Source organism: Cygnus olor, chromosome Z (assembly GCF_009769625.2).
Source record: "Cygnus olor isolate bCygOlo1 chromosome Z, bCygOlo1.pri.v2, whole genome shotgun sequence".
NCBI lineage: Eukaryota > Metazoa > Chordata > Aves > Anseriformes > Anatidae > Cygnus > Cygnus olor.
The window spans coordinates 7,778,254-7,800,386 of record NC_049198.1 but is presented as its reverse complement, the minus strand read 5'-3'; the positions used below and the strand labels follow the sequence as shown (position 1 = coordinate 7,800,386).

At 41.0% G+C, this 22,133-nt stretch overlaps 1 protein-coding gene across 16 annotated transcripts in view; it reads right to left on the bottom strand.

Moving 5' to 3' along the window:
• The window catches only part of CELF4 (CUGBP Elav-like family member 4), a 696,179-nt gene that overhangs the window by 584,518 nt on the left and 89,528 nt on the right, over positions 1-22,133 (bottom strand). For all 16 annotated transcript variants that reach the window (XR_005815347.1, XM_040541436.1, XM_040541437.1 and 13 more), the window contains one exon: positions 19,607-19,689. Coding sequence is in view for 14 of the 16 variants with exons in the window: in XM_040541436.1 (XP_040397370.1) it covers positions 19,607-19,689 (83 nt within the window). In the remaining 2 variants the exon portion in view is untranslated. The remainder of the gene's footprint in view (positions 1-19,606; positions 19,690-22,133) is intronic.

The window sequence follows — 22,133 nt, the reverse complement described above, 5'->3', positions numbered from 1 at the left end:
CTCATTTTTATGTTCAGGATACATTAAGGTTGCACACCAAGTACATGTCAGAGTCTGTGATCCTCAGGCTGGTTTCTGTACAGTTAATGAAATTCCTAAGTCAAGGCTTGATTACCCACTGCCCTTGGTTACCAAATTGTTCTGGTTAGCCTAGCAAACAAGCCCACTTTTGCATCTGCTCCTCTGCAGATAAATCCCCTGGGCTGGCACAGGAGAAGGTCATGGCATTGGGAGCGCATCCCTTAATGCCACGGGCTGTACTGTGCAGCCCTGTAAATAAACACAGGAGGCTTAGTTACCAAAGCTATCCCTTCTGTACCTCTTACTGGATCCTGAATGTTAAGAGAGGAAAATAAAAAATCTGAAAAGCAGCAAACACCAAGAAAAGAAAGTCCAGAAAATAATCTGGCTGCTACAATGCTAAGACACAGATCCTGCCTCATCTATTTTACACCCCCCCACACGTTCTGCTGCACATCCAACACAGTCCTCGAGTTTCATTTCAGAAAGTAAAGCTGCTAAGCAGCTACCAAGTGACCTTTGCCTCTCAAATGAGTATTTATGGCAGGCAACACATACATCAAGAACAACAAAAAGTTTCACCAGTAACGAAAATGTTTCTGCCAGCAATGTATCTTTTACAAGCTTGCAAGATGTACCGAGAGCCTAATAATCAGATTAAAATCACATCAAACTATGTTGGGAAGTCAAGGTGAAGGCCTTTGGATCGTTCTCATGAATAGCCCTACCCAGACCTACCAGGTGATGATAAATTCATTTTTTTGCTTGGTTGCTGTTTCTGAAATTTATTTTAAAGGCTTACAGTTTTTAAAAGCCAAGAGGTGGGAAAACGGTGCTTTAGCAATTCTTACCACCATCTGATAATCGTGAAATGGTTAAGGAAAAAAACATTATTTCTCCTGGGCAGTGGGCTTGGTAGTAAGTACCTGGTCTTCCTTTTGCAGGTAGAAGCTCACACCTCAGAGAGGCAAAGTGATCATTCACATTTCTAATAGGTAACCTAGGAAAAAACACAAAACCTCAAGTTCCAGGACAGGATCATATGTCTCTTAGGATCACTGGAAACCAAATTAGAGAGATTTTAGATAGATGTACTGTAGAACAGGAGTGGTCAGAGTTTTAAGCTGCGAAACAAGGAGAGATGCTGAAGTCCTCATTCTTTGTTTCCAACCCCATGCGCAGTGCCTGCGTGAAGTCTGGCTAGAATCTTTCGTTTCCAGATAGCATACTGAAGGCTGGGGATAGGTGCCTGAAATGGATACCACAACCCTGTTTCCCCTTCCTGCAGAAGGCCACCTGGGAAATACAGGCAAGCATTGACAAAAGTAACACTGTCATCTGTCAGGGTGGATTATTAGGTGTGAGAACAGTAGTTCAAAGTGTTAACACCTGCTTTGCAGACATAAAGAACAGTGAAAGCCTACACAGATGTTTGCCTCCACAGAAGAGCTACCAAGGGTGAGCAGCATCCAGCCAGCCCAGATACAACATCTAGACTACAAAGCCCTACCCAGCTTGCAGCAGCAATGCTACAGTCACCCGTGCATCTCTCCACAGTACGGGGAAGCAGTTTTCTTGTTTTCAGGCTTGGATCCATCAGTTTTGTTCAGATCAGCAGCTCAGTCAATTTGAACCACCCAGCTGACTGTGCACAAAGCCACTTTGGGAACACTCAGGTAAGATGCTCTCCCCATGAACCTATACGGCAGATGGGCAATGATCCCATTTGCCCTATCCACTCAAGGCCAACAGAGAACAACTAACTACCCATGGCCTGGAGGATCACGCATCAGGGCTCTCTATGTTATTATAGAGTCAGTGAACCATGGAGAAGAGCCAACCCTATGGTACAGCCAGGGAACAACCTTAGGAGCCTGTCAGGACCACAGAAGTTTCCTTTTCACTCTTCAGCCTTTGGCAGCCACAGCAGCAAGCCCAGAGTTAACACACGAAGACCCAGTAAGGGGCAGAGCAATATCCAGACAGAGAGGGCAGGAGCAGTGGGCTCACACAAGCACTGCAAGGGCAGAACATCGCACCTGCCTGAGCTTAATCTAAAAGTCAAATCACTTGACTGCATATTCCAGTTAAACTAGCATGTCTGCCACCACTGAGCCCGTCTGAGAAACGTATTCACCTACCCACTGCACGACTCCCACCAGCTTGTCAGTATAAAGAAAAGTAGTTTCCTTGGAAATAAGAGTGCGCTATCATTTGCAAACTTGTAGAAAACCTGCTAAGACTTGTCTCTCTTTTCCTCCAGGACGGACACTACAGATAGCTCACACAGAGGACAAAATCGCACCATTCTCTTGCATCTACTTCCAAGGAATCCCGATGAAGTTCTTCCTCTGATTCCAATGGGAGCAGAACAAAACAGCTGCTGAATGCATATTTAAGAAGGATCTACCCACCAGCTTTGTATAGAATCATCACTGCATTTCTACGCACTGCCAGAAAACCCGATCTACTTCTTCCCTCCCCCCAGCAGAGTTCTCCACACAAAAATGAGTCACTTTTATTGACTAACCCACAAATATCAAAAACAGCAACAAAGTCTGAAGAGCCTTTTCATTGTCTTTGCCTCCACCAGGAGACTAAAACCCTGTTTTAATGCTGATTTCAGAAAGCCCCTAGTTGTTTTTTATGATTATTATTTATTTTTTTTTTTTAATACAAATGCTTATTCCCACAGACTCCCAAGATGACATCAGCCAGCAGTGGGACTTGGCCACGCCGAGGGAGCACTCTCCTGCACACAGGAGCGGTGCTTGCGGAGGCACCAGTGAGTCAGCAGCAAGCAGAGTTACACGTACACACAGCCCATATACTACTGGATACATCATCGTGCTGTAGTAGATCTCAGGCTCCAACACACTCGTGGAGCTCCCCGCCCACCCCAGAGAGAAGTGGTCCCTCGCACCACTGCAGCCGTACCCAAAACTGGTTTGCTACCAGACCAGCCTCAGCCCCAAGTTGCCTGGAGCCTGCACCAAAATCCCAGGGACCAGTGCCAAGTGTTATGAAACAGCACACCCAGCCTGGATCCTGAGATTCAGCAGCTCATGAGAAAGATGCCTCAGCAACTTCGTTTGCACAGAGCAGTTTTAGGTCTGCCCAGTGCAAAGATCTGCCTGTAGAGACGAACAAGCACATGGTGGAAAGTCATAGGGGCTTCTCCTGGCAGTCCTGTGAGGACTCCGCTGCTTGGGGCATAATATGAAGAGCTCCACAGAGCAAGAATTCACCAATATCTTCCCGTCAGAGTCCTGTCTTTTCCCAGGGAAAGGGGGGTTTGGTCCTTTTTGATGTGTTCCAGTTCTGTGATGGTCTATTTATACACCACTTATTAATCTTTGTGTATTTTTCATAAACTTAAATCTTCATCAGAATTGCAAGCAGCATTTTCATTTAAATAAAGCTTTATTACATAATTCTTTCAGCGTACGTTTGAACAGGGTTTCTATAACTAATAGTTTTAACTATTTAGCAATATCAATGTTCATATTTTCCATAAAATTGCTTTCCTGTATTTTCTGTTGACTATTTCTTTAATAATAGGCAAGGTGATTGTGACTGAGAGGTTGACCGAGAGGTGGACAGTCATTCACAGAATAGATCTCAAATTTGTTAAAATTAAGCTAAACTTACCACAGCTCCCATCTAACTCCCCCATGCCTCCCAAGTATTACACATCTCCTCATATAATTTTCGTTAAGTACAAGCTACTATTTGTTTCATGTAACCATTTCATGCCTTACAGAAGCTTGATCTTTAAGTCAAGAATATGAACTCACAATTTTGATCTTTCAGTCAAGAATATGGACTCACAATTATTTAGTTAGACACTAGGGTAGTTTACTTTGCAAGGCACCAGATGAAAGAATTAAGGAATTAAAGAATTAAGGAATTAACTGTGAGAGAGAAAGGCATGCTCTCGTGTACGTGCTGATTGAAAACTTTGTCTCCTGAACACCTCATCCAAACTAAGAGCACTCTACAAAGGAGGACTAACACCTTTTTGATTCAGACAAGATAGAAAATACACTTCATGCAGCAGGGAAATTGAGTTATTTACTGTGCATGCACTCTTCAAGACAGGCCGCTGAGGCAAGCCAGCATGTGTATGATCCCCTCAGAAATAAGCACAGATTGAAACGGGTTTGTGTCTCCTTCCTGACAAGCAGTGCTTTAGAGTACTTCATCCATATTTTTTCCCATCTTCTGGAGGACCCATGTGCCAATTACTTGTACACTAAGACATGTGGATGCTTAAAATTAGAGAAGAAAAAACATCTAGGAATGAAACAGACTCTTCTGTCAAATAAACAGACCCTGATGAAGTGGACATCAAGGGAGAATTTCTAATTTTCTTCCTGAAAGCAATGTTTCATCTGCATGCCACTTATCAGCGAGTGTTTCAGTGTTTCTTTCCATCACTTGTATCAGGGTGAACCAGAACACTACCAAACCCAGAAACACCATGAGTAAAGAGTTACATACCTAAACTTACAGAGCATTATAGTGATAGACTTTTAGTAATTGGATGTGAATTATTGGGTACCAGAATTATTTGCCCCAGCAAAAAGTATGCAGTTCCCTGCATTTTCTTGGTGTCCCTGCATTAGCGTGGCGTGGAAAGGGGTATCACTTATTTATACTCCCTACTTTTGTATTTTCCTGACAGAGTAGGAAGTGGCAAAGAAGCTGACTTTTTTCCCCAAAGTCTAAACAGAATTGTCTTTTGAAAATAAGAAAGGATTATCACATTCTAGAAAAAACAAAACCCCAAATTGTTTGGCAAAGAAAGCGTTTTCATAGTGCTGAGAACTAATAGGAACCTCTACTAATGGATTTGAAAAATTATTATTTGCATTCAGTTTTCTATGCCTATGTCACAGAAAGCTTTTCAGAAGCCCCAAGAGGTATAATACAAAAGATCCAAGCTAGTCAGAAGGCTGTTCATTAATACTCATACTTTCAATGCATCTCCTTCAAAGGCATGCTTGAAGCTGTAGAAAGAAAAGACTCGTAAGAAATAGTTGCCCATAGTAATTAGTATTCTTTATTGAAGGCCATTTATCCAACTTCCAGAATATATTGCAGACCCACCTAACTCTTCAAACACCAGAGGTTATATCGAACAGCAATTTAAAGAGCAAGAATCTTACAGGGAAGGAACATACATACTGAAAAAAATACCAGAATAATATAACACAGGCAAATTTTTGAAACCTGTCTTCCTTTTTGCATTAAACACATCTGTCCCCCACTGAAGTTCTCCATCTTCTACTTGACACAGCCAACTAAACCCCCAGCAGTTACATTAAATCTTTCTCCAAAGTCTCAAGAAAGCTGTTCCTCATTTGTTCACCCAGCCAAACTAAGCCTTTTTTCCCTCCTAATGAATTTGGAAGAAGGGCAGAAAAGAGTTTCCCTGTGAAATCAAAAGCTACGACTGAAACAAGGCTGATAGGCTGCTGAAAATGCACCAAAATAGTCAGTGAAAGACCTTGTTTGTAACCATAAGGATTGCACACAGAATGTTTTTTGATCCTGGGAGGACTTTGATCTACACTAAACCCTCAAATACAGCAAAGGATGTCAGTAGGCTGTGGAAAAAGAAGGGAAAAAAGGAAGTGCAGGTATGCAGCACCAAATAGATGACAGTTCTTGATGCGTTTGTCAAGCACAACCAGGCTTTGGACAGAGGAAAACAGGTGTCGCACCCCTGGAGAAAACTAGATTTCACCATCTACACCAGAAAACACCGTTCAATAAAAGGAGAGATTCGGTGAAAGCATCTCAGGGCAGCTCTGGGCATGAAGTTTGAGGTAAATAAGCCCTTTACCAGGATAGCCTGGCTACAAGGAGTTTGACACGAATGAAATTCAGTGGTCTCCTTTTTTCCAGTTCTCACCACAAGTGAATGAGGCTTGATTGAAGCTCAATGTTAAAAGCATTCTTGAGGACTAGAAACAGAAGTTGATATTCAAAAGAGGAGCCAGATCAGGACTCCTGGGCCGCCGATCAAGAATTGGCAGGGCAAGATGTATGAGGCAGTCAAGGCCTAGAGCCATCCCTAAACGTAAACAGATCAGAGCTTGGTGCTGATGTGATATCACGTGAACTCTTCCGGTATGGGTGGGCAGTGTACAGCTACAGAAAGACATCACCCTTGGTGCTAAGATAATACAGATAAGACCTTTCCTGCACACAGGACTAATGGTTGTGTGCGTGGGGTTGTTTGCAAGATGCCTCTTTTTGTTGAAAAGTGTATCTGTCCCAAATTTTATTACAGATGTCAAATACAGTATGGGCAAGTACAGCATGAGTATAAGAATTTCTCCTTTCTTTTACTCCCCTTCCTCCCCCCTCCCCCTCCCCTTTTTTTTTTTTAAGTAATAGTAAGAATGCCACTCTTTGCTTATTTATTTTCAGGTCAATCACAAGAAAGAAGAAAGAGAAAGCCCTTTTCTGAAAGGCAAGAGTCATCCTGAGCCATCGCCTTATATTGGAGGAAAGCTTTTCACTCCCAACAGTTATCATCTTTTGTCAGCATCACAGGAATATCTAGGACATTGTAGTCAAAAACAGGGGCTGTCAGTGCTAAGTACTGTAACCCAAACACAAGTGTGTATCAAAGTAAAAATGCTACTCTGGAAAACTAAGTGTCTAGTAGTCAAAGAGGTGACAGTGGGGAAAGCTTAATTAGTTCCATTTTATTAGATATCAGGGCAAAGTTGGGTTCATTGACTTGCCTGTCACAAAGGCAAGTACTATACCTAGGTTTGCCAAATCCTGATTCTCTGCTTCAGCCCTCAAAACCACACCTAGTCATAGGCACATATTTTCCCATTATACTCTTCTCTTGGTCCCAGTTGCCCACCCAAGGAAGACATGGGAAACTGGTTTTGAAGGAGGAGATCTCATTGAAACTTGAGGTCAGCTAGAGTAAACTGTCTATATCCTAGTCCCTTCTTGTAACAGGGCATCAAAACCCTATAGATTAGTCCTATAACAATCAAATAGATCTGGCATTGTGCTTTCAAAGGTCCATACAAAAATCTTCACCTCCTCAAAAAATATCCTTAATATTTCAGGTAAAAATAACTCAGTAATTTAACTAAAAATAGAGGGGAAGAAAAAATAAAGGAAGCGCACGTGCAAATATTCTATTCAAATACACAAGAATCTGGGGAGTAGGAAGCTTACCTGGGGTGGACAGCGGAAAGCCAGCATCTGTTCAGTTCTTAGTCTGCATTAGGTAGGGCAGGGATTGGTACCTGGGAGGCTCCATACGTCCAGCAAATATCATGCCTGCCTCTTGGGTTATTTCTGTTTTTTTTTTTTCTGGCCCTCTCATTTTAACAAGTCTTCCTTAACATATATCAAAGAAATCAGTCTCAAATACTTGATCCAAACTACCATGACTTCACAGACTGAAGGGGCTTGAATTATTTCTAGAGAAAATAATTCAATTTAAAAAGTTTTAATACAATGCACAAGACTCAGTAGGGCCTTATCAAGAACACTGTCAGGTATTAGGACAAAATAAAAAGGAGCCTGGTCACCAAGTGACACAGACCAGTGTCACCTGGATTCCACGTCAAGACAGAAATGCTGATCTCCATTGGATATGCAGATTGAGTAGCTATATACACCATTTGGGAAGCTTAAGCATCCCATATTAATATCATCATTGCAAGTGAGGGAAACAGACACACCTGCCCTTAAGGCTTCTTCAGGAGAAGAAAGTTAGGAATTTCCTTCAGTAAAAGAAATGGTATGAACCGTTCATTCTGGACGTGTGACTTTCCTCACACAGTGGAAAAGTAATTTTAGGATGGACAGACTGATGTTTGGTGACTCACACTCCAGGTTGGATGGAGTGAATCCAGGTTTTATCAAGTGGATAAACTGATGATTAAGTTTGCATGATGGATACTATGGAGTAACTGCTGTAGAATTTCTGTATCTCAGTGACCTGGGCACCTACTTCACAAGCTAAACCAGCTTAAAGAAAAGCGGTATTAAGTGCAACAAGAAGAAAACTGGAATGCAGCTTCTTTAAGGCTGACAGAGGACATAAAAGGAATGGGCATGCAAATAGTTATACCCTGATGTGATCTGCCGTTGGATGGTTGTCCAGTCGTCATGCTCAAGTTAGTTGTTAACTGTTGATTTAAACAATTGCACTGAAGTAAATGTTCCACAACTAAAGTCTTTCTAGGGAGAATCCAACCACCTTCCGCAAGCACCTGGCTTTTGATGAAGACTTTATTTTGTAGCTGCCAGGAGGGGGGGGGGGGGGGGGGGGGGGGGGGGAAGAGGAGAGAGCTATTTCTAGGGAAAGAAAGTTGAACTAAGACAATTCTCTGATGAAATAAATACTTTAAATATATATATATATATATATATATAAACGCTCAGGTCCACCTGGTACAAAGCTGATTTTATCCTTGTTGATTTAAGTGCTTTAAATGAAGAAAGGGAAAAAGGGTCACTCTCTTTGATTAAAAGGGTGTTTAGGCTAGGTTTCAAAAAGCTACAAGGTTGCACGTCCTCTTAGTCCAAGTTCAAGGTTAGAGCTGGTATTAAAAGGCAAAGCAAGTGACATCAAGTGGGCTGCTGTTAAACTTGGTGCTTGTAATAGTGTCAGCTTCTGTTCAGAACTCTCTTGGCCTCTGCACAAGATAATGCAATTCAATAACAGCTAGCAGAGACTTTCTAGGACTCTCAAGGATGTTTTCCGGCATATAAATGGAGAGACCTCCAGTGGCTCTGTTCTGTATCACCAAGCCACCATGGACAGGTGTAAGACTTCAAGCAACATCTCAGGAGCAGTCCTGGCTGACTGGATGGGCTGTGAACTATCATAACGGTGATAATAAAGAGCATTTGCACATCAGCACAAAAAAATAAAAAAATAAAAAAAGAGCAAAGAGGATAAATGTGACTCTTAATCTTCAGCTATCTGCATGGGAAAGTATGATTAATAACTACAGAGGCTTAACATACCCTCCTCAGATAACGAGTGAGGCGGCCTTCTCCGAGCCCTGATTATCCTCTTCTAATGGGCTTCATTTATTGTGTAAACTAATAACCAAGGCCTAAGCACTGCACACTCCAGGGTCTGCAGGAAAAACACCGGGCCCAAATGTGATTAAGTTGGTGAAGATTGCCCAGCAACACAGCATGTTGGTTGGGGGGGAGGGCAGGAGCAGGGAATGGATGGACCACGAGAAGGAAAGGAGAATCAACACAACCTGCAAAATAATGGAGTAGAAAGTAGCAGGGATCTGCCTGCTGTGGTATAAATACCCTGACTTTCAACTGCGATTGCTAGGAGTTTTCAGCCAGAATTGGTGGAAAGCCAGAATACAGCCCCACAGTGCTAATACCAAGAAAGCAAGGCATTGGTAATGAGGAAATGTGATTGCAATGCCATCCAGAAAGTCAGCAGCAATGCCAGATCTGGAGAGTAACTTGAGTTGTCAGTCAGAGTGACTGTGCTAGAGCAAAGAAGCACTCAAAGAAAGCTGGATTCCCCAAAGTAAAGGAGTTCAACAACACAGCCGTGGCCCAGGAAAGAAAAAAATGACCTTCCAACTCCCCTGGCTATATCTCTAAAATACAAGCACAGCTGAAGGCAGGCAGCTTTACAGGGCACCTAAAGAAAGAGGATCGGACCCTCATTTGAGCTGCACCGATGTAAAGTAGCTTAAATTCCACAAGAGTCCACGGAGCTACTCTGAATTTACACCCAGCAAGAGAGAGAACAGAATAGGAGCTCCCCTCACTGAGAAGCACATTTCTTAGCTGCACAATGAACATCACATTAGATTATCCAAACTGAAATAATTGTAAATACCCGATTTATCTGGACCCGTTTGTGCTGTCTTCTTAATTGTTGCACTTCACTCAACAAGGACAATGAAATTAGTTTGGACAGGCTCACTTTAGAGGCATTACCACTGTGCTATGGCATCTTGAGCTCGGAGTGCTGATGGAAAAGGTTTGAGGCTTAATAGAATAAAAATAAAAGAGAAACACAGCAATATAGATAAATTTGGGACCTCCACTGGCACCTGAGACACTCTCTTTGAAGGGTGTCACATCTGTTTCACTCATTCACGTTTGTACAGCCTGCAATACAGCTTGTAAAAACCATACTGAGTCCACAAACACGTTTCCCCAGGCTTCCCTCAGCAGCTGCCTGACTCCTGGATGCCAGTGACATGCTGTACCCAGCTTCTCCTGGAGCATCTCTGCTTCTCCCCTCCCAGGTGAAAATACAGCAACATCAAGCAATGAAGATGCCATTGCAGGTTGCTATAACCAAAATAGATAGCCTGCAAGGCTTCCCCACCACCACCTCCCCTCCCCTGTACAGGTTCAGGCACAGAAAAACTTGATCCCCAGTTGTTCTAAGGAAAAACAGAAGCAAACCACTCTCTGACTGTTTTTTCTTCTCTTGTGCAATGTGAGCCTACGCTGACAAGCATATATATACTGAGCCTCTATTTCAAAAAACATCAAATTTACAAGCCAGATCTATATACATGCAGCATCACAAAATGAGAAAAGGATCAGTAGCTTAAGTGTCTCCCCTTTTCAGGAAAAACTACATGATCTCCCAGGCAAAAGTAGTTGGGAAGCAGTGTGTTCTGCCTTAGAGGCTCTAATCTCAACTCATTTCACAAGGCAGGCACTATGTGAACACAGGGTAATGTTTCCAGCAAATCTAAAGGAGATAAGAGACAGCAAGGACAAACATGCAGAGCAAGATGGGATGGAGAAGGAGACAATGCTGTTTGGCCAGACACGAGGTACTAGAGTGACTTTATTGAGAAAGGACACTGCTAAGTAGCACAGAAGACATGCAACCTCTCACATGTTTATCAAGGAAGATCTTGACAGTGGGGCTGATTGTAAGCCAGTCATAAATAAAAAGGCCCAGAAAATACGATTCCAATTTTGCCACCCTGGATACAAAGTGCTATTCCATTGATCAAAGCTGTAAACCAAATCAGAAGCTCATGCCAACATTTCTTATAAGTTACATATTTACCACGTAAAGTCCCTATAGTAGCAAAGAAATGACTGAGCCATTCACACAACAGGAGAACAACAAATTCACTCCATCTTTTTAAAGAAACAACCTGAGCTTAGAATGGATATTAGTTATAGCTGGACAAGACTTGCTCTGCCAAAATCTGCCTACAAAGACAGTGATCAAAACATTTTTTTCCCTCAACATGCCAAAGAAAATATGCAGCAGAGGCTCTGAGGATCGTAACTTCCCATACCTACAGGGAAAAGAAGGGAATAAGTGCATTTGAGCACCAGAGTTCACTTAGAGTTGGAAGTGTGCGCATCTCAAGGTCAAAATTTAGTACGGAACTCAAAGGAATTTGAAGGTGTATGTTTTTTAAAGGAGTTGTATTTTAATGAGACTTTTTTTTTTAAGGGTTGACATGGTAGAAAGAGGAGAGAAAAGCATAGGAAACAAGATATAAGAAGTTTCCATTAAAGAGAAAAATGGGAAATGCACATTTCTTATTTGAAAGAATAGGTTAGGCTTAATTTTGTCCTTGTACTTACAGAAACTCATCAGAAAGATTTGACATTGCTGGGAACCTGCCAAGTGCAGCAACTCATACATGCAGTGCCACTGCATGGCTCTCTCCGCAGCTGCTCAGGACCAAGTCCCCTCAGATAGCTGCCGAGGCCATCACACAGCCCCACGGCCACGCTCCTCACTGGAGGCAGAGCCCAGCATGAGGGAAGCACAGAAGCTAAGTGGGTTATGTTATGTCAAGTCCCATCAAAAGCCAGCCACACGCAGAGAAATGGGGCAGCCTCTGCCACTCCCAGAAGGACTGCAGCTCAGCTAACTCTTTTTAAGAGGTCTTCTAAACATTAAGCACAGTTTTAAGCTTAACGATGCACTTGGATTATTTAACACAGGATATGCAGCTTTCTGCAGCTACTGGCTGTGTTTGTATTAAGGCTTGAAGCGTCTCCAAAATAACCTGAAGTACATACTACATGCCTAGAGGTACTACTACATGCCTAGATGTTCCTAACCTAGCTACCATGGGTAGCTCTAACAACAAGTATTTCAACCAAGATCCAAATCCTTATCGTGTAACTGCCCCAGAAATTAGTCAGGGAGTGTAGCTGCTCCACAGCATTCAAGTCTGTGCTGTAGTGTTCTCATTCCTATTATAGAGAGAAGATGAATTAAACCAGAGTAGAACATTTTTGTTTCAATGATAATTTTGGTGACAGACAATGCAAACTTGATCCATCACTCCTATTTATGGTCTTTAACCTCCTTTTGTTTTGCTGCTTAATTTTTGAAGAGAATTATGCTTGTTTCACTGAGTATCCAAAGGGTTTGAAGACACATACACATTGCATAAAGAAGCACAGAGCAGACAGCTTACAAAGTAAACTATGGGTAGTACAGCTACCACTAGTAAACCTATAGTGTAGGCAGACAGCCACCAGTGACAGTCCAAAGCATGCAACTCTGCAGTACCTTCACTGAAATGCTTTACTGCAGTATTATGCAGTATCTCACACTGCCATTCCTGTGACTGTACAGACAAAAATTTAATTGTGTCTTTAACAGCACCTGTTTTTCTCTTCCCCTCTCTCTGACTGAGAACATGTAAGTAGAAGCGAAGGTCTAGTGCTTGGAAGTTATTCCTGGGTGTATCCACTATCTCCTTAATCAGCACGACAGTACTGGAAACCCTACTATTTAGGGTTCATTAGTAATTAACGGCTAACACCACTGAAACACCACGACACCGATGATCTAACTCCTACAGTTTGGAGCTGGGACCTCTCTCTAGTAAAAACCCATGAGAGCAACTAAATGGCCCAGCAGGTGTCAGGGATGCTCAGTGATTTGAGAAATCAGATATTCAAATGCAAAGATTCTTGGTAGAAATTTGTTTCCCCATTTAGAGCTACGGTACTGGTTCACGATGATGTCATTTCAGCAGTGACAAATATAGCTGACTCTGCTTTTTCCTACGCCATATAAATCCCTTGACCTCAATCAGATCACTGCTGATTTACGCTTGTGTAAATGAAGTCAGAATCAAACCCATGGCATTCACAAATGTAGGCCAGAGTAAGCATTACTCACAGACAAGAGACAACCCTTCAGAGGAAGGAAAAAAAAGATCATTTTCATGCAAATACCCTTAATAATAAGGAACAAGAGATAGAAATAAGAGTATGAATGAAATGCAATCAAGAACTGCACTGAGATCAGATTTGCTTCTAACTTTATGATGCTGCATCAGCTGCTCTTAAAGTAGCCTAAGCCCAAAATTTGACCTACCTGAAACTTGTTAGATATAATTTTTCATCAGGGATCTGAGAGCTAACTCAATCCCTAGGCTTGGCTTTGAAGGCAGCTGAAGTTGCTCAGCTGCTTGCAGGATCTGAACTGTTTTGATTGCTCTGTGCTATGAAAATGGAAACATTTTTTTTTTAAACTGAGATCCAGGTTTGCCCTCAAATCGTTACACATTATCTATTTATTTATGCATAAACAGTGGCATTATGGTTTGGAGAATAGGAGCCCTTTGATGGAAGGTAAGCTTGACTAGCCTATGGGAGTTTACTGCTATGCATATAAATGAGGCCATACATACAAAAATGCAGAACAGACAAGTGAAAATATACAGCATCTCTTTAAAATGAAATACTTTGATTGCTCCAATCACAAGAAGTTGTAAAACTACCCTGAAGAATTAACAGCCTCAGTACATGCTAACTACATCCATCATAAATTTGTCTTTAGTTTCTGTTATCATATCACTGCCTCTTGGGACCCCCAGTCCTGTCATCATTTGCCCTTTATAATTTATTCAGCTTGTACTTGCCTGAATCCTTTCTACTTATCATTCATCTTTACAGTTGTACATAAAATTAGATTGATCCTCCTATGGCAGACATGTCAGAGAAAAAAGTTGTCATTGAATAACACAAAGTAAATGAAGGTCCAGCAAAAGCTTTTGTTGAATAACTTGGAAATTATCCTTTGAGAGACAGAAGGTATCAAAATAGAAAGACAATACTACTTTTAATTTTTTGTACACCGTACTTCAAGTGCCACCAAATTTCAAATAACCCAAAATGGGAACCAGACTTCTCAGTTATCTCAGGCTAAGCTTTGTCAGCCACCACGAGTGTGATGAATACACCATTCTCAGCTGAGACACCAGCACGCATCCAGTCCCCTGGTTCTGCTACAGGTCTTGCTCTGCATCCTTTTCCTCCAATGCTCTTTGGAGGGGTCAGCAGAGAGTTTGCTTTGTGTTCTAGAGGCTGCTGTGTTGGGATACAGAAGCCAATCTTTAAGTAGTGAAATGGAACTTTAATGTTTACCAAGCAGATAGGACCCAGGTGTTTCATCTCATCTGGTGAACAGAACAGCACTGTCAAACTAGAGGAGTTTTTAGCAAATGGCAAGTGCATATGGTTTCCTCTATCTCTTGCCCCCTCCCCTCCCCAGAACAAGATCCAAAAATCCTTCCATTGCCTGGTCAGTCAGAAGGGGGAAATGAGGAAAAAAATCCTTTTAACTATGACATTGACACCCACAGATTTTAGAGTACTGAAGTATTTCTACAGGACTGTTTTTCACAAGTCTCTTACCTCAAATCTGTTTTTATTCCTTTTCATCTTCATTTTTAACTTCAGAAAATAGACATGTTTCTCCCAGGGGAACAATTAAATGTGTTTTCTATCAAAATCTAAAGGGCATGGTGAGCAGGCTGTGTGTTCAGCAGGCTACTTTAATCAATGGAACCCATCCAGCCTGCCACTGCTGACCAAATTGCAATTTACATTGGTAGAGAAAACTTTTGAAATAGGAAGGTGCAGGAATATAATACCATTTTTGGCATAACGGTATAACAGTGTGCAGAGTGATATGTGGCTTAATGGTTTTCTAACAAGCTTTTGGAAAAAGCTTTGAAACATTAAAAAAGACAGACTAAAATTATAGCAAATTCTACTCAACCAGTGAAATTCCTGCTATATGTGCAGGACTTATGAAGTCCACATGACGCTTACATCTCATTTTAAGCCTCATTAAAAGGATTCAAGAGCTAGATTTGCAAGACCCGCCCCCCATTCTTGAGGTCTTTCCACACATATATAACAATTTAAGCAAATACCAAGCCAATACCAACAACATATTGACCCAAAAAATATTTTGAAGTTTGTGTTCAATTTCCAAGTTATTTTAAATCTGTGTTTAATAAGAGTGTCATGAGCTCACCTGTCTTCTAATGTTAAGGGTGTGTATTTTTAAGAGAATGATGAGCAAAGCAGAACATTTTTTTTTCTGGATGGCAGAACAGACAGAATACAAGAACCATTCAGAAGAAAACTAATGATGTTTTGACTGAGAAATTTAGTATACCAGTAGTACCACTCTCCACTTCAGGAGAAATAGATACACTACAAAAACCCAGCCTACTTCCCAACCTGAATAAACCCTTTGGGTCGCTGAGGTTAACAATTTCTTATCTACTTAATTTCATAATTATTCTTCATAATTCTTCCAGGAAGATTTTAACATTATGCAAAGAGACAGTGCCTCCAACCAAGTATACATGGACTATTCATTCTCAGTGCCTGAAAGAGCCACAAAGAACCAGAGAAAAAAAATGCCGCTGTGCTTATCATACATGAGCTCAGTTTATTTGTGCTATAAATAAAAGTAGATCTTGATAGCATAATTACATTTCTCAGCATTATCCTCTGCCATTCGCTTCAGAAAGAAAAAAAAAGGGGGAGAAAAAGTTACCTTCACTATAATTTGTAATCAAAATGACTACACTTAAAACATAATTTTATTTCCCTGATTTCATTTCCTGTGGAGCTTTGTGGGGCAAATAGATAATATTATACCAAATCTACAGGCAGATAATTCTTCCATCCCCTGCACTATTATTGTCTAGATCACTCCCCCCACCCCCAGCCCATGTTTTTCCCAACACCATGGGCTGTGTTTTTGATGCTGAATTTTATCATGGAGAGATATCTCAGCATCAGAAATCCCAGGGGTGGATCAATTTTTACTTTCTCTACTGGCTCCTTCCCTCTCCCCCAAATTACTCTTCCTTGCCTAATTTGCTTTTTATGATGTTGGAAAAAAAAAAGAAAAAAAAAAAACACGTGGTTTCCCACTATGAAGGATTAGCACAGATTATGGTGAACAGTGTTAATTATAGGTGGGGAAAGAGAATTGTGCATCTCTCCAATCTGTTCTTGATTTCCCTCGTGCCTGTCTGGCTGGTAATAAGCCCCCTTTAATCTGGCAGTCCCCTTGGTGAAATCAGCACCACGGACAGCAATATTGATTGCTTCTGAGAAACCATCACAGCTGCTCAGCCAAATTACCTTTGATATGTGACCTTTAATGTAATTACTGCAACATCAAAGCATTTCTATAAATTATTAAAGAACTAATATACTTCATCATCCAGTTCCCCTATTATATGTAAAATAAACAATCACAAGTAAACGCTTTAATTTGGATTGTCTGATGCTCGCAGAAGTGCTCTTTACACATACATACACACCCTCCTATGTTAACCTTCAATTATAGGCAAGAGTTTTAAACTACCCAAAAGAGACTAATTCATTTTGAGGAAGAGGATTCAACTAATAATTTTATGCTTTACATTCCATTCTAGTTGCTTTAAAATATCTATCATGATTCCTTGCTGCCCAAAAACAAAGTGCCATAAAGACTTTATTAATCAACACATACGTGCTTGGAAGTCTTTTGATTATTCCACAAGATGACTTTATGTCCCACATATAACATGGAAATATGTGAAACATATTTCTGTCATCTTGCAAAGCACATCCAGAAAGTAATTACTGTAAAATATGTGCATGTAGCCACTCCACTAAAAACAGTGATACATAGCTAAGAGGCAAGGTGTCTGAATCTGGACACAAACTCCCGATGCCTCACCATTTCCATGCATTAGCATTCATGTGCATATTATTAAAACGACGAACTCTGTTTCAGAACACAAGAACACAAACAGCAATGTTGCAAGAGAAGACAAATACTGATGGAGGGGAAAGAAGCGTCTTAATTCAATGGCTCAATGTAGTACAATTTTTCTTCCTATACCAGCCTTGTTAATTATTTTTGATACTTTCTCAGTAGTGCTGTTTGTGTCACAGACTCCAGAGGGTCAAGAGAAGGTGTTGTATATGTGTCATCTGTGAACTCATGTGAATGAGGACTTAGACCCTTGACCTTACAAGTGCTTTTTATTTTATGATGAACTATTCTTGATATTGTTGGTGCATGTTATCAAGCGCAGTCAGGTAAGTCATAAATAATTCTCTGCTACTCACACAGGAACCATAAAACAGTATCCAGGCATAACAGTTTAATCAAGAGACAAGGCTAGTTTCCTTAAATAAACTACAGTGACATCATTCAGAAGATGAGTTCAGAAACTTGGCAGAAGACTGCAAGCAGAGAGTTTGCTGGTGAAAAGTAAGGTTTAATCCTGAGACGACCAAAACTAGAAGTGAAAGGGATGGGGGGAGTCAGTGCTCAGAACTCTCAAAAAACAGGTCGCTATTTTAGAGGATTCACTGTTCCCAATTTAATCAGATGCAGATGCATAAAAACCTCAAAGGATAAAAACAAAAAAGGCTGCTGAAATCAGTGTGGCCAGTACAGGCTGTAAATGGTAGAAATGACCAACTAAAAAGCAAAATTTTCACCCGTAGATTAGAATCAGACAATAACGTGGGAAGAAAGACTTGATCTCAATTCAAGTGGCTGAATTTTGCCACTGTACAAAACAGTTTTGATTTTAAGAGTTCTGTGAATTAGAATCCCTTAACTGCAAGGCAGGATTCAGAAATGTAGACACGTAAAGAAGTCTTCCTAAAAAGTCCTGAATATACTTTTTTTTTTCATTAAACGTAAGGGCTCAGTCTCACTGTTTTCTTGGAGATATTTCCATCAACCTCAAGATGAAACTAACCTCATAAAAAGATATAAGCTCCATGAACAAATGAGTGGTCTGGCTGCTAATGAGGGAAACAGTCTCGGTGAAGACAATTGGAATACCACTCACAATCTTTTAAATACACAACACCCTATTCATCACAAAGATAACTCTGGTTTTGATAAACACATTCTGACTTCAAGGTCATTTCAGAAAATTTCAGGTAAAATACCTGGAACATCCCTGTTCAAGACACATATAACTTTCTGCACAGCCAGATCTTAATTCTCTCTCCCGTGAATGAAACATCACTTGTTAGAAACAAAACAAAACAAAACAAAAAAAAAAGGAAAAAACTAAACACCCCAAAAGATCCAAGTTACTTTCAATCTGCAGCTAACAGGTTTCTGGAAAAAAATAATTCTGAGGGAGTTGTCAGCTGACAGAAACGTATTTTTAGGGAATGAAGTATGTATATATTTACATAAGGTATGGCCTTTAAAGCAAAGATAGATGTAGATGAGCAAACGCGTGGGCATCTCTGTACTGGCAAGGTGGCAAAGAGATAGGTAAATAGACCCAGGATGATGGAAACAAGCAGAGCAGAATCAACACTTTCTTCAGAAACAGAGCAACTGGTGTATCTCAGGTTTTGAGATAGGTAGGTTATGGGTTAACAGGACTCAGTCATTCAACACCAAGTAAAGACAAGAGACTTTTGGATCAATTCCCTCTCAATTTAGATGCAACCTGGGACCCTTAGGATCCCACTCTTAATTACTTGATCACTGATTTCAGTGTGATTTCACTGATTTCAGAAGACAGCCTTATTCTGGTTTGCAGAATGCAGGAGTGCAGCACTCAGCTGTTTCTAATCCATGCACCCCAGCTGAATCTAAATAGTATCTCCCTCCCTCCTTTTGGTTACTGCTAAACTGGAAACCCATCCCAGCAGGTCTTCGCCACGTAATGTAGATTCTATTTTTAGCTCTGCTTGTGTTGTCTGAACCTTAGATCTTGCTCATGTGAATAATTTTCCTCATTATCTTGTGTTCATCTCTTCTCCCTCTTTTCTCCTTGTCTCACCGCCTTTCCAATCTGCTACAGCTGCTTGAATACTAAAGTAACTGAGTCAAACCACTTTGTCATCGGGAATATGTTTTCATTCCATGATAACTCAATAATGTGATCTGTTTCTTGATTTCTCAGTACCACACCTTGCTTCATAGAAGGAAAATAGTAAGACATAGAACCCAGTGAGCACTTCACCGTAGCAGTCATAAGCATAAAACCTTTCCTCACCTGGGTAAAGCTGGTAGAATCCAGCCCATAACCAGTTAATTACCCTTTTCCTAGCTCCTGATAGGAGCAAAAGGCTTTTCTTTTTTTTCTGCATGCAAGCTATTTGTGTGGGTTTGTGGTATTCTGATTTTATTAGCACAACACAGATAGTGAATCATTCAAGCAACTGAAGCCATTATGCTTCCAAACCCAAGATGGGAACTCCATATATAATCCATTTTAGATTTTTAGAAAAGAAATCAAGCTGGACTCACCCCCGGCAGTGTCTTCTGTTCATGCAGTGCACTCTGGGCCTTTAGAGCAGACTCCCTTTCGCAGTATGTTAGGAAGGCACAGCCTGTAAATAAAAGAAAAACACTTGGTAAGAGAAGTGCTTCAGAGAGGATCTGTTTAAAAGTGGGATGTAGAACAAACCACTTTCCCATTATTCCATTCCCAGTAAGTCAACCATAAAACCTCTTTACCAGACTCTTTACTGCTGACCTACTAATGAAGAACTTCCTCTTAGCCTCTGTGAAAAGCAGGCAACAGAATAGATATGAGTGTTCTTTTCTGTCTGAATACACACTTAAGTATCAAATATGGAGGACTGCACGAGATTTGGGAACTCAAGAGAACCCAATGCATTGTGTCAAGGTAGAACATGAGATTCTATTCTAGCAACAGCACTGGGAACAAGCCCTTTACTGTCATACCATGCTGAAGGTCTCATACCTTTCTTTTGTACCAAGCATTCTTCTGTGCCAAGCACTCTGAGTAAAGGGCATAAAAGGATTTGGGACTTCCAGCTGCAGATGACTATGCCTATTGCTCAGTCTGACTCGCATCCACAAGTATTCTCCCTGTTTGCATTCATGCCAGAAAGTCACCACCCTGCACATGCTGCTGCAAGGGCTCACTGCCTTTGTGTGAATGGCTGGAAGCCAGTCCCAGCAAAGCCTCAAACCAAAACACCCATGGTGCTTTACAGACCAGCAGAACTTCAGAGATACCCCAATGGATCATATGTCCATTTCTTCCAGAAAGCTGTTTTATCATCTACAAGGGCTAAAGCGCTGCCATAGGAGGGCAGAGCAATAAACCCTACCTAGCCTTCTCTCCCCACCTCCATTCACCTCTCCTTGTATAACTGGTCAACATTGCAATCTTATATCAGTTATACATGTCTCATGTGATCAGATCATTCATTCCTACTGCAGTATACTGAAAACCTGCCAGCTCCTGCAGCAAAGAAATGTTTGTTATGCAGAGGGCATTTTCTCTGAAGTTACTACAGAGTGCCTGCAACCTCGCCAGCTCCTTGAAGGGGAGACATTGTATCTCTCAAGGTTCAGGCAGCAAGTTCATCAAACCGTGAGCATCTTCCAAGAGGAAAACAAGAACAGCTAGACTGCCAAAGGAAACAAACATCTCCCATAGTCTGATCTTGACCCACTCACCTTCTCCACACTCATATGAAAACCATGTGACAGGTCAGCAAACAGTAGATTCAACTCTTTCCCACTCTGACCACCACTGAGACTTTTGTCCATGCAACAGACACCATTTTATTCAGGTTGGTTCCTTAAACACTGTTACTGAAGAACAATACACTTGTTTGCTTTACATTGCTTTTAATAGATTAGTACGCACAAGAGAGTAAGGAGTAGGTATAATTTCCTTGAAGGTCATCTTGGGACAGTCACCCAACTCCCCTCAAAATGAAGCAACAAACCAGTTACTTGTTCTGCTTTGGCACAGAAGAAAAAAATATTTTTTGCCCTACATTACTTTCTAAAGGTCTTGTTCTTCTCAGTGTGTTCAAGACAATCACATTTGTTGCGTTTCAACTGAGACTCCCAGAAGCAGAAAGTGACAGTCAAGGAAGGAGACTAAATGACAGCAAGTTTGCATCCTCTAATTGGAATTATTTGGGTTCATTCCACTCCAACTTCAAACAGATGAGCTTTCAGTCTGCATCTGCTACAGAAAGGGAAGAAACTGTGGTAGAGAAAGTTTACAGCTAGTGGAGGTAATGGATTGAAAAGGATCCTTAAGTCACCCATAGCTGGATAATCAAATGGGAAACTATGCTTAAATTTAATTTCAGTGCTAAATCACAGGCTGAGAGCTCTCTGTTGACTAGACACAATAAGAAAGTCTCCCTTTAGTAGCAGACATGGAGCAGCTGATACAGTCTAATTAGGCACTTCATAGTGCACTGTTATAGAGATAAACTATGCAGTGTAAAGCTCCCATAATGATAGCTATATTTTTCTCCTTATTGTGATGGCTGTGACAACAGTTCAGGGTAACAACGTCCAGCAACTTTTACCACCTCATGACTGCAATTCAGATCAAATAGACGGAAGGCTGCTTCACTCTGAAGGGGCAAGGCTTCCTTCCAAGTTTCCCAGGAGGTATGCATGGGGCCAAGTTCTCATCAGGGAGCAGCTTCCATCAAGTCCTCTGCAATGATGTTTGTGCAAGCAGCAGAAGTACCGAACTTCCAGACAGAACTGATTTCCTGAACCATGTGCGTGGGACAGAAGGACTTTGAAATTGAAAAGAAAAAATCCAGTAAGAGGCTTTCGTATGGTCAGACAAAAGACTTCTGAGGCAAAAATGTTTTGTAAAGTTATTTTATTTTTTAAACCTCATTCCTTAAATATATTATGCGCATGAATTACACTATCCCAATCTTGTTAGGCAAAGTCATTTATTTAGGAAAAAACTACAGTTTCAAGTTTTGATTGCTTAGAGACAGTGAGAAATCTCATCCCAGCAATGGCCAGCTGGAGG